The sequence below is a fragment of the Trypanosoma equiperdum genome, assembly GCF_001457755.1.
Source record: "Trypanosoma equiperdum strain OVI genome assembly, contig: ctg_372, whole genome shotgun sequence".
Lineage (NCBI taxonomy): Eukaryota > Euglenozoa > Kinetoplastea > Trypanosomatida > Trypanosomatidae > Trypanosoma > Trypanosoma equiperdum.
The window spans coordinates 28,975-41,664 of record NW_027124279.1 but is presented as its reverse complement, the minus strand read 5'-3'; the positions used below and the strand labels follow the sequence as shown (position 1 = coordinate 41,664).

The 12,690-nt window shown below is 47.0% G+C and overlaps 4 protein-coding genes across 4 annotated transcripts; all 4 read right to left on the bottom strand.

Annotated features, from left to right (window-relative positions):
• Positions 1-3,189: 3,189 nt before the first annotated feature.
• Positions 3,190-6,174, bottom strand: TEOVI_000146900 (uncharacterized protein; the record flags this gene model as incomplete). Its single annotated transcript, XM_067224689.1, has 1 exon — positions 3,190-6,174. The coding sequence occupies one exon, from the start codon at positions 6,172-6,174 to the stop codon at positions 3,190-3,192; it is 2,985 nt and encodes a 994-aa protein (XP_067080790.1).
• Positions 6,175-6,686: 512 nt separating this feature from the next.
• Positions 6,687-7,406, bottom strand: TEOVI_000146800 (PQ loop repeat, putative; the record flags this gene model as incomplete). The annotated part of the gene is made up of 1 exon (XM_067224688.1): positions 6,687-7,406. The coding sequence occupies one exon, from the start codon at positions 7,404-7,406 to the stop codon at positions 6,687-6,689; it is 720 nt and encodes a 239-aa protein (XP_067080789.1).
• Positions 7,407-7,774: 368 nt separating this feature from the next.
• TEOVI_000146700 (uncharacterized protein) lies at positions 7,775-8,545 on the bottom strand (the record flags this gene model as incomplete). The annotated part of the gene is made up of 1 exon (XM_067224687.1): positions 7,775-8,545. The coding sequence occupies one exon, from the start codon at positions 8,543-8,545 to the stop codon at positions 7,775-7,777; it is 771 nt and encodes a 256-aa protein (XP_067080788.1).
• Positions 8,546-9,580: 1,035 nt separating this feature from the next.
• TEOVI_000146600 (protein kinase, putative) lies at positions 9,581-11,911 on the bottom strand (the record flags this gene model as incomplete). Its single annotated transcript, XM_067224686.1, has 1 exon — positions 9,581-11,911. The coding sequence occupies one exon, from the start codon at positions 11,909-11,911 to the stop codon at positions 9,581-9,583; it is 2,331 nt and encodes a 776-aa protein (XP_067080787.1).
• Positions 11,912-12,690: the final 779 nt, after the last annotated feature.

The window sequence follows — 12,690 nt, the reverse complement described above, 5'->3', positions numbered from 1 at the left end:
TCGGAATTACGAAGTTGCGATTTCAGATCATTGCTTGTAGCATCCAACCTCTGTTGAAGTTCATTCCGTTCAGCCTCCACAGTTTCCAGATTACGCTCCACAGCAGCTCTCGCATCCTCGGCTTGCCTTGCTTTGTTGGTTATTGCGGCTTCTGATTGTTTTGTGGTATCGAGTTGTTTTTTTGCTTCTTCTATTTCTTTTTCTAACATTAGAATTTTTTGTTCTAGTTTTTTTGTCATCTGGTGTTGTTCCATCTGAAATAATTTATGATTTTTTTCCATTGCGGCTCTTTGGTCGAAATGATGCTGGTTACATTTGGTAAGTTGAATCTCAACTTCAGTGCCCACCGCCGTTAGTAGCTCTGCCTGCCAAAGGGTGTGCATGCCAATAGTTGTAAGGAGGTGATTTATTGTTTTAATGTGACGATGTTCTGTTTCTTCCAGTTTCAGGTCGAGAAACTGGGCCATCTCTTCAAGTTCATTTCTTTCAAGTCGGAATACCTCGAGGTCGCTGAGAATTCGTTGTTGTGCCTCACACTCTTCAAGCAGCTTTTGCATGCGGTGAGAAAGTTCCTCGTTCTGTTGCTGTAATTCTGTATGCTTTTCTGAGGACTGCTGTGAATTACAAAGTGCAGCGCTTAATTGCTCCTGCCTTTCACGAAGGATGTGTAGTGCTTCCTCTCGTGAATGACGCTCTTGCTCAAGTTCTGACATCACCCTGGACAATTGTTGTTGACTGCTCAACATTTCAGCATCTTTCCTCTCTCTAATCCCCTCTATCTCTGCTCTGTGTTGCCGCACCTTCTCTAAGAGCTCCTGTTCTCGCTGTGCATACTCATCTTTCAAACGCTGACTCATTTCTTCATGATATTCAGCGCGGCGTTTCGACTCTTCAACCTGCCGTTCGAGCTCAGTAGCCTTGATCAGGAGTTCCTCACGCTCCACCTCGGTTGCATACAACATTTTCTCACGAATTATATTCTTCTCTCGTTCCTTTTCCAGTGCATGAAGGTCAGCAGCACGCTTCTGCGCTTCCGCCTCGAGAAGCACAAGCTTCTCCTCCAGCTCACGGACGTACGTGGGGTCCTTACCTTTGATGTCTTGCCGCATTTGCTCCATCTGTTCCTCAAGTTCACGAATACGACGCGCGCGGGGGTCCTCATTGACTCTGGTCATGTTTACGATATCACGGGCACGTGATGCGTATCGTAGCGTGCTCAGAGTTTCCTCGTAGTTCAGAGCACTCGGGCTCACCGTCGCGATCATAAAGGTCTTCGAGTTCCCACCGAGTGAATCTTTCAAAATGTATGTAAGCTTAGACTCCCGATAAGGTGGTGTCGACCATTGTGATGATTTATTCTTCGCCATATCTGCCAGCATATCGATCACGCGCCCGAGTGTTGTCAATGAGAGATTAATATATCGTGCCTCGTTAAACTGCTGCCCAACAACCTCTGATTGCGCAACGCGCTCAGATCCAGCAAGGTCCACCAAGTTCATTCGGCTACTCATCCCGGCGGTGGTGATCACTTGCCCAGATGCCGTTTGTGTAGACCGCTCCTCATGTAGTATCAACATGAAGATAGCATGGCTCCTGCTGCTGCGGTCGTTCATCTTCGTTGAGGCCGTGTGTCGCACACGATTCCCCAACTCGATCAGTTCCACAACTTCCTCCACAGACGACACCTCTTGCAGTCTCTGTCCTTCGATAAAAACACCCATCGTGGGATGTTCACGCACATCAACGAACACATCCTCCCTCGATCCCTTCCGCCGCCGAGCCAGGAGGTCAGACACACGCTCGTTATACACTTCAACATACCCAACTGTCACCTTCCACCTTGAGTGGCCCTTTCCTTCGATTCGAGCACGCTTCTCGAATATCTCTAGGCAAAGACGCGGTATCACCCCAGCATCCACACCGGACACAGAACCCGGATCTCCTCCCATCATTGTGTACGTCTTACCACTTCCCGTTTGTCCGTAAGCAAAAAGACATGAGTTGTACCCGTTGAAGGCATGCATCACAAGTGGGCGACCAATCGCTTCATACACTTCCAGCTGCCCCGCGGGCGGGAGACCACCCTCATCGGTACAACCACAGGAACAAAAAATGTTGTCAAATTGGAATGTTTGCGCCCGTGGGCACTGACTACTTTTTGAGTGGTGATCAATCAGCGTTATGGTCGAATACGATGTATTGGCTCGGAGTGCGAGTTTGTGCGTTCCCGACATTTCTGAAGTGTTTTGCGGCCGTACTCTTACAGCTACTTTAATAGACTCATCGCACGCGTTCGTCGTCATTTCGGTTGTTGTTAATGAGTTCCTACTTTCGTCGGTCATCGTTGAGTTATTTTTTCCCGAGTTTTGTTCCCCTGCCCTCCTTATATTACTTATCATTTATACGATATTGAAGTCTACTTGTGTGATGGGTGTCGCTCGTTGGGAGGAATGTGCCCAATCTCCCTTCAAAGGCTGTTTTGTTATTAGACCTTCAACACCTGTCACGGTGTATTGTGGCGACACACGGGGAAGGCAATCTAAAAAAAATAAACTGACGGGAGGTGAAGAATTTAATGGGGCTACAAAATAATTGTAAAGGCCATCAACAAAGAGGAGAGAGGCACAGCTATGCCCATTTTCCGTCGCTGATATTCGTGACGTGTGGCCACGGGCCAACACAGTAGGTAATAAGACACTGACTACAACCCACGTATGACTTGAATTCCTCCCGGACGCCACTTTCGAAGTATATCGGATCTGGAGGAAGCCTAAAATGTTTTCCAATCTCGCACAAACCTAGCCGTGCCCGCTATTGCGCCAAGATCCAGGTAGCGGTATCACCCCAGCATCCACACCGGACACAGAACCCGGATCTCCTCCCATCATTGTGTACGTCTTACCACTTCCCGTTTGTCCGTAAGCAAAAAGACATGAGTTGTACCCGTTGAAGGCATGCATCACAAGTGGGCGACCAATCGCTTCATACACACATCCAGCTGGTGATCCCACTTTTTTGAAACACACGCAGGACCATTCGTTAATCTTGCAAATCAGACCTCTCCAGCAGTAAACAGGAGAAAGGGGGCGAGCTGCGGTTTAAAGTGCATACAAAAACGCTGAGACATGGACATTCGGAAGAAAAGCGATTTCGTAGCTTTTCTCAAATGGCCGGCCGATTGTATAGACTCTACACTCGCCGAGGCGCAGAAGAACCGTCCACCGCCTCAAGAGGGGTAGCCGCGCCGCCATCCCATAAGAACCTCAGAGCTCTCTGCACTGAACACATGGTAAGGATGTAGGAGGCTTTGCGTTGAAGACCGCCCTGCGGCTGAAGTCCAGAAACAAGTGAAAGTGGATCGTGTGATTCACTGGAGCCACAGTGAACCGGGGTACCAGCCACTGTATCGCGTGGATCACGAAGCTCATAATACCATGCCCGTAGCAGAGTGTAGCGTATACGCTCAAATAACTCCTCGATGCTCGACTTCAAATTGAGTTTTGGGGGTTTAATGGAGCAGAGGTTGCAGTTGGTGTAGTGAAGAACGTCGGTTTTCAGTTCCTCTTCCACAGCCAAAAAAAGTTGCTCCTTGCTCTCTCTGCATGGCAAACCCTCAAGGGCAGCAGGACCGAGAGGTAACCGCAGAAATGCAAAACGACAGTTCTTTGATATTTCTTCACCTGCATGGTCCGACAACCACTTTGTTGCAACCGCCCACGATATGTTGGCGTTTGAGGATAACCAGTGGAGCAGCATCGGTGGGAAAACGGCGCGCGCACCACACTTTTTGAGTGACCTACTCAGGTTACCGCTTGCCTTCAACACCCCAGCCTTTGTCACACTTTCACTTGTAGCTGTGTGGCCCCACTCGGTTCTTGCCTCTTCATGTTGTGTCATCGCCTTCATAGTCCAGAAGAGCCAGACAACGAGGACCGGTTCATCAAAGAGGGTGGATGGAATCTCTGACAACAGCTTTAGCCACTGAAGCGCATCGTCATGGCACCCACTTCGGGGCGCTTTGTCGCATCCTTTAACTAGTCCCAGACTCGCAACAGCCATGGTAAACGAGTCAACAGCTCCCTCGATGGCAAGGTACGTGCGGGAGTGTTGATGAAGTGCCTCCGGTACCTCCTCACACTTCCCCCTCAGTGGTGTGGACCCGCCTCCCCTAATTGCATCGATAGTGAGGCGAAACAAAACAGCAGCATCGCCGGGACGCTGACGCTCCGTGATCATGTAACAGATGACGTCGAAAAGCAAGACGGGCATTTCCACCACAAGTTCGGGCACGTCCCCCTCCAGTAGTGGCTCCTTACACATGGATAAAAGTAGATCGACAACTTGTGGGTACCGTGGTTCGCCTACAAACTCCAGAAGCTCAAAAAGGAGGTGTTTCCTGTCGCCGGAGTACAACTTTTGCGAAAAATACTTTCTCATTACCCCGACTGCCTCTTCAGGTCTACACCGCTCGTTTTCCTTGCACAAAGCGGCAACCTCAATGCAAGCCTGGCGTACAGAAAATTCTTCAGCTACCCTATGAAATCCACCCCTGCGAAGGGTATCCACCACTACCTCTTGCACATGCAAGCCAAGGGCAAAGTTGCACGGCAGCAACCGCTTTTCTACAACCTCTTCTCTGAAAAGAGAAGGTGTTAGTCGGGCAGCTAGCGCAGCAACAACCTCGGGACAGAGCAAGGCCGCAAACGATGCGCACGACAAGCAAGCAGCAGAGTCACTGCATCCAGCGGACAAAAGGGATGACCAGTCATCCAGCATCTTGAGTACGTCTTCTGACGCTGACCCTTTGGCGATTAATCGAGTAAGGAGCAACAATTTTGACGCAATGTGGGGCGACTGCCGCCCCGCGAGCGGCCGAATCAAATAGGGGTTGGCCCATGTTTGTGCTAATCGGGCACAAAACGCGAAGTCGGCACCACGTGTGGCCACCTCCACTAGTCGGTGAAAAACTTCTTCTTCCTCCGCCTGCACATCTCCTCTTCCCTCCACGGCAAAAGCCGTGAGGCCGACAAACTGCAGGACCTCAAGACTGCTCTCCTCCAGCATCAGTTTCATGCGTAAGGGAGTGAGGTCAGATGCACAGTTCCCATACTCTCCCCCAGAGTTCCCATCCGCCGCCATTGTTAACCACGGAATCCTCTCATCTCTCTCCACAGTGTCAGTGCCACCAACAGCGCACTCAGGGGGTAAGGGGTAATCGGACGAAGCTGGGGAAAGCATCCTCGCTAACGCACACCTCGGTTCAGCTTTCCCCTTGAGCATACTCCAGTACGTCTCCCATTCCGTTAACAGCATGCCCATCAACGGCGCCAACGAAGGGGGTTCGATACACTTCCGGTAGTGCACATCGTGACCCATCTTCGTCAGCACATATTTGACCTCGCAGCGTGTGTACATTTTGTGAAGCTCGATCAGATATGAGTTTAAAAGATTGTAATGATGCAGGTTGTGAACAGTCCGCAAAACATCCGGCCATCGACCCCTTCGACCGTTATGTTCAAGGGATAAATTGATGATGACACAAGGGGCCGAAAGAACGGACAGCAGACCTTTCAAGAACACACATCGGTCCTTATCTTCTTCGTGATCCAAAAAGCGCCCACCACTGGCGTCGGCACTCGTTTTTCCATCTGCGCGTGCTTGCGATGAGTTCCTCAGCTTCCTCACGGCAAATTGCAGTCTATGATACAGTGGTCTAAGTGTCGACTGGTGTTCGGCACATCGAAGCAAAAACAATGTCGCAAACGGCAGTTCCAAGTCGGAAACATCATTAGCAATGCAGTGGATCGAATTCGACTCCTTCATTGATGCAGGCTTTGGGGGCGCCCCGTCCAGAACAGCGTCGCCACGAGGAGGAAGAAAAGGAATGGAACAATGCCTGACTGAGTCGCATGACACAGAATCACACGAGTCTCCGGAAGATACACTACGTAGCTGAAGGTAGAGAAAAAATATGGCTTCGGCAGCGACAGGGAGACGTCGCTTGTGCAAAAAGTCATAACAAGTAAGTGCGGACCTCCAGCAATGCATTCGCGCGCATATGAGCTCCGTCGTTGACAATGTCCAATGCGGCCGTGAGGTACCTACTTTGGGAAACCCTCTGCCGTGCAACATCAATTTCAAAATACCATGCAGTGGTGTTTGGGGAAATGGCATAGCAGGCACATACTAAAGCTTTATGCGCAGCAGTGCCCCGGTTCCTCTTCCTATATTACCTCTAATCCCTTCGTGAGGTGGCCACAATGTACCTATGAGACGATAATTGGGTAATTACGGAAACGAGCGCTATTAAAGAGGTCAAACAAGCATTTCTTCGTTAGCGCACACGCTCACATGAACAAGAAAAAGGTTAGCAGTATCGGCGCGCTAGGCCCCTCAGGGTGAAGCAGTCGAGCGAAATGTGGTGAGAAGGGTTGGCTCGGTAAATTGCAATGTCGTGCCTTTCTGGATGAAAGTGATGCCAGCAGCACCCCCAGCTGTTGGAGTTTCCGTAAAACTAGCTCTCCGCACGGTGGTGCTCTGCAAAACAGAGGTGGGGCATAAGGCAGCGCATTCCCGAGGGAACAAAACACGCGTACACACGCATAAGTCAAAGCAACCAGACACAGCCCGCTGATGTAACCTCACATCCGAAAGCCGGAACCGCTTGCAATATGCCATCCTCGCGGTTAGTTGTTCTTTTTAACGACAGCCTTGGCCTCGGTAGTACCAACTTGCCTCCGATCCGCAGCTTTGTACAAAATACACTGCATTACGATGACAAAATTAAGGAAAACGACAACGCCAAACTGTGTTAGCATGATGTCCCTGCCCTTGTCGGAAGGAATGTTGTGAAATGTTGTTAACAGACGCGAGATACCCCCAGACATAGCCAGGAAAAAAGTCAAAGCAGACAATTGACCTGTTGATTTGTTCTGATAATTTATCACTATCTGAGGTATGCGACTACCGAGCGCGAAAAAAATTTGTAGACGCAACATCCCTTCATGGATATTTCGAGGAGCATACCCAGCCGACATAAAAACTAGCAGGAAAACAGCAACAATAAATACTAGCACAGTAATGAGTAGTTTTCTCTGCATACACCCAACGATAAGTAGGAGCAAAAACATCTCGATCATTATGAGGGTACTTTCGCCGTAGTCTTTAAACATTAACGACCGTGCAATACCCCAGCTACTCGATATAACACAAGACATCAGTTCGACAACAAGTGATATAATTGATATACCGTCAGCGCTGTGATTCCGCAATATCTTTACTATCTGCGGTAGCTTCAGTAGGACAGATCCAAACACAATGCCATATGGGAGAATTGTGGCCAGCATTTGTCTCATAAACACTTCGACTCCACCTACCTCATCTCTGCCCAGATATTTTTGTTGCATACCTCAGGCTCTCAATATCGGAACAGATTCTCTTCCGGTATCAACTGGTGTGATTTACCTGCTCACGTCCCAACACAGATGCACCTTGAAGACTTTAAGTATAGCAGTTGCCCCTTTTCACAAAAAAGGAAAGTATTAGTAGTAACAATAATGGTGAAGAGAGAGTAACGATTCACACAAAAACACTTTAAGACAATCAGCGGATAAAACGCGGCGAAACCACGATGGCGTGCAGTATTTTAAAATATATATATATATATATTAAACGCCAAAACAGTTGAAGAAGCCTACTACGAGAGCGGAGTCAAGAGGAAACGAGCCAGGACAATACAAATGATATACCCTCCACCTTTAGTCACAGCGGTTAATCAAAGCTCATCAAAGTCTACTTTCGCATCCATGATGCGGATTGCCGACATCATGCCCCTCAGCAGGGATTTCGCTCTGCCGTAAAAATGTATATGAGCACTGTCATGATCTAATCCGTTATTAAACACGGGCATGACACTACCATTGTGTGGAAATAAGAAAAGGACCCTAGGATAGTACTCACCCTGTGGTGACATAGCTTTGATCATTTCATCTTCACCTTTACCATTCTGCTTTGTTCTCCGCTTATTGCCACGTAACCGGGGGTGAATTTCACCAAACGCAGGCCGCGGATAAGGAGAACTACGCAATATTTCATCCACTGTTTCAGCGCTTACCATAGTCATGTACTCGCTCAAAAGCTCAAACTCGGGGCTCACCCCAAGTTCCTCAATTAACATACGACACGCAGGACAATTTTCCTTGTGGAAAAAAATAAACACAGGCAGGTGACAGAGCGCAATGGGTGACTGAGATCTTGATGTTGCCAACAGATGTAAGTCACGTTGGCCATCGTATGTATCATTAGCATTTACATCCCCCGAGAAACCATTTGACAACACGGTACAGCGTGCAACAGAAACTCGGTGGACCAATTGCGGCCAGTTCACCCACGGTATGTGCCCAGTATGTCTGACTAACGTAGAACTCGTGGAGCTGGTGCCACTCCTCGTGTTTTGGGTTCCATGACCCCTATAGTTGGGTTCAAGCATTTCTCCGAAGATAGAAGACCCCCACAACATCAAGATTACTAAAAAATTAATGAGCATGTTCTTCAATGTATCGGTGAAAGGGGGAAGAAAGCCTAATATACAGGTATTATATTGACGCATACAAAAATATACAACTCCTCTTTCGGTTTCTTTTAAACACAAAATTATGAATGCACAAAATGCAAAATTGGGAAATTTCTCGGACTTAGTCAAAAACAGCAACCAGTAGGACAGAGTTGTTTTTTTATATTTCTGCCGGATAATAACAACAATTGCTCTATAACATAGAAGGCAATTTTATATATAATATATATGTGCCACCTTTAATTATGGTGGCACAACGGAAGGACAAATTGATTCCTTCTTCAACGAGCAGCATCCACATAACTAAGAGTTAAAACACCATCGTTTGGCAATACTTCCCCTTCTTACCCACTGTCTGTCTATGTTATCGGTAGCAATCCGACGTATACCCAAGTCCAAAATACGAAGTTCAGCGGTATCACACTGCTACAAACAAGAAAAGTTCATGATATCATGAAGTATGCACATTACAGCAATCTCTTATTTATTCTGTGACAAATAAAAGACGGAATAAAAAAGAAAGCAGGTCGCTAAAAAATGGAACGACTGTGAAACTCCTTCCATCCGGTGGTGAGTGCGACCGCAAATCAAAATTGAAGAGAGGGAGGAGCCAAATAAAAGAAAGATGGGGTGGGCGCATTTGTGTCGCCGGATTGAAGGGAAAAAAAAACAACCCCGGTAGCGGCTAAAAGAGATAACGTATCCTTTCCCTTGTGTGTTTCAAGTGTCCGCACTTCGTTTACTTCCACAACAGTCAAATGATATATTGGGGCACAAGCTACTCAACTGGCTACACATGTGCAGGGAAACAGCTGAAAAAAAAAATGTGTAACTCTTTGTCCCAATGCTTGTATTCCACTGACTTGTGTTCCCTCGGGGGGAGGGGGGAGGGACCATCCTTCCTAAATATCTTCTTAACCCATTATTCTCCTACACGTCGGACAACCGGGGGCGGAGATCAGTACAATGTAACAATACAAACAAATGCAATAATCGTTTGTGTGTGCTTCAATCAACCTGCGCCAAAAAGGGGTGAGAAAGAAGGTCCTTGCTCCGTGGACGCGCCTTGTGATCAAGAGTTAGACACGCCTCAACAAATGATATAAAGGCGCTATCAGTGACGTTATGAGCAGCCAATTTTTCCCTAAGAACTCGATACGGGCGCTCTTCAGAGATAAGACTCTCCGTATCCCGGGTACCGTTGTTTTCCGCATCTGTACCTTCGGCATCTGGGTTCTTGATGCCCGATGACTGCGGCACTGGCGTGTACAAATAGTAATATGAAGAATCTTCTCCGGGATCATCCCCGTCCTTATTACCTTGTTCGTAGATACAGCCAAATTTATTTATAAATTTAGAAGTATGCCGACCTTCCCACAACATCCGTCTGGGAAACGGGCGGCCGCAGACATAAACAATACGAGCAAGCATTTCCGGCACTGTCTCAGATGTGAACAATACTTCTCCTGTCACAAGCTCCGCCAAAATTGCCCCAAGAGACCATACATCGATCCTCCCATCATAATCACATCCCAGGATAACTTCTGGAGCACGGTAACTTCTGCTTTGGATGTAAGAGCTTAAATGATCGCTCAAAAAACAACTACTTCCAAAATCAATCACCTTTATTAAGCACCGTCTGTGGGAAACAAATAAAATATTTTCTGGCTTCAGATCCGCATGAATCAAGCTTAAACTGTGAACGTATGTTAGGGCCTCTGTGATTTGTCGTGCAATGCGGCGCAACCTTGGTATGGTAAAGTAAAATGTTTCCTCTTCCTCGCGATTATACTTGGAATATTCGTAAAGGTTATCCGATAGCAATTCCGTCACCAACATCGTATGTTCCTTGTAGTAAAAGCTGTCAATCAACCGAATGACATGGGCTTTATCAGGATCCTTGTATTTGTTTATTAGCGTCAGCAAGCGTATTTCATCCAGCGACTGATCAAAAAAGTCCTTGGAGTTGTTGATTATTTTGAGGCAAACTTCGACATAACCAACAACTTTCCTTTTCTTTGCATCGTTTGAAACACCACCATTCTCGGTATCGACACACCGGTTTTGCGCATCTGTGGTTGCGGTCCTATCCTTATCCTCTACTTTGACGTCATCCTCATATATGGGTTGAGAAAGGTCATAGCATCGCACCGCACGGCTAAATGTTGCTTTCCCCAACATCTCCACTATCTGGTAACGGTCAGCCACAATTGTACCGCGTTCAATCGGAAATGTCTTCTCCTCTTCAAATCCAGTTTTTATGGGATCCATGATTACACGAAGGTTGAAACTCCCCATGGTCACAGGTGCCTTGCCTTCCTTAGCCAAACGTCGAAATTCTTGTCTTCTTTCCTCCCTAGCTCGAACAGCATCAAACATCACTCCTCGCTCCAGTTCCACTACAAACTCAAAGGGTGATACTGGTTTGAAGCGCGAACGTTCAGCATCCGTCGTTGCGCACTCATCGTATTTGTATCCGACAAAGTCTTTAACGGTGACGTGCGCTGGTCTTTTAGACGATGAAAGTCCACCACGACGAATTGTCTCCGAAAATGTTTTGCTCAAGAAACGAGCCTGACCCTCAGTAATTCCGCCACCAAATGGAAATGAAGGAACACGGTATACTTTTTTCGTACCAACAACTGCTGCATCATCCATGTAATCACTTTCTTTGTCCTCATCTTTATCCTCGCTACTATCCTCAACAGCTTCCCCCGTTTCGGAGTGAAGAAGCAGTGGTTCAGGCTGCCAGGTACAGCCACTTATGTCCTGATAAAGTGCGGGGTCCACAGCCTTAAAAACAACTTGAGTTTTGACACCGTCGTAGACATTATCATCAGAATCAGCCGAAAAGTCTGCTCCCATCGTACAAGCGCTGAATAACTGCGCCTTCGAATTAGGATAGAATCCACCTAAATCATGGCCGTCTTCACCACAGGCTTCCGGAGAACAAGAAGTTACCTCCGCTTCCGTATCATCTAATTCGCTTTCGCAAAACTCGGCAGCGTCACCTGAAACCTTTTTTGCGTAGCAGTTACCGGGTTTCGCATTGTTTGCAGTAGCCCCACCACTAATTCCACCTCCTCGCGTTACGGGGAACTCGCAAATTACATCATTGTGGCCCTGAGTCCTTTGTTGCCTCGCAGGGTGTTTGGTCAGTGGCGCTGTTGACTCCAGGACACTTAAAAGAGCATCATACGACTTACAACTTTCCACGTTACGGGACCTTCGACGGATAGCTTCAGTGGATTCCAACATCGACTTTGCGAGCGCCTTTATTTCTTCAATTATGGTGTCGGTTGATGCACCACATCTCTTCAACCCATCAGCGGGTTCCATGGCACTTATATATATACGTCCGAATATATATATATATATATATTAGAAATATATACAGCCCGCTTGTTTGCTTCCTTACTGCTACTACTACCTTTAAAGTATAAATCACTTTAACCACGAGTACCGGCGTGGGGAATTTCAAAAAGGTAAGGGTCAATATTTCACGAAACGAACCAAATACGGAGAGGAAAAAGAAAAAAGAAAAAGTTGCTCCCCTTCTTACGTCCCCCTTTTTTTGAGGCACAATCTCCCAGTCAACCTATAAAATAGGAAGCCAAGCGGATGACAAAAAGATGCTCCTCAATTCAGAATTTCGTTATATCATACATAATACGACACTTTAAAAAACGGTATCCATATGCAGCGAGTCTCAGGCACGCAGAGAAAAAACGGATATAACGATTGTAGTCACCAATAAGACCAACATCAAATATATATATATAACTTGCACGGAACCTTACCGGTAGATTCGCTAGAAGTAGGAAAAACAGAAGTTAGTGTTCATTTTTTAAAAAAGGGCATCCAAGCACATGTACAAGATGTGGTTTAAAAAACACATACACACAACTAGGCAAGAAAACGAACAGAAAATCGCGATGAGTGGAGCCATTTACGCTTTGTGGATGTTTACGGGAAGCTGCCCAGCAGTAGCCGGTAAATAACAATGTCACGTCTATGACTCCTCAGAAGTAGAATTTCAGGGATGAGCACAAGTCAGAAGAATGCGGTGACAGACGAAAACCAGGAGAGTCAACAGTAGCCTCGCAAGCCCCATAACC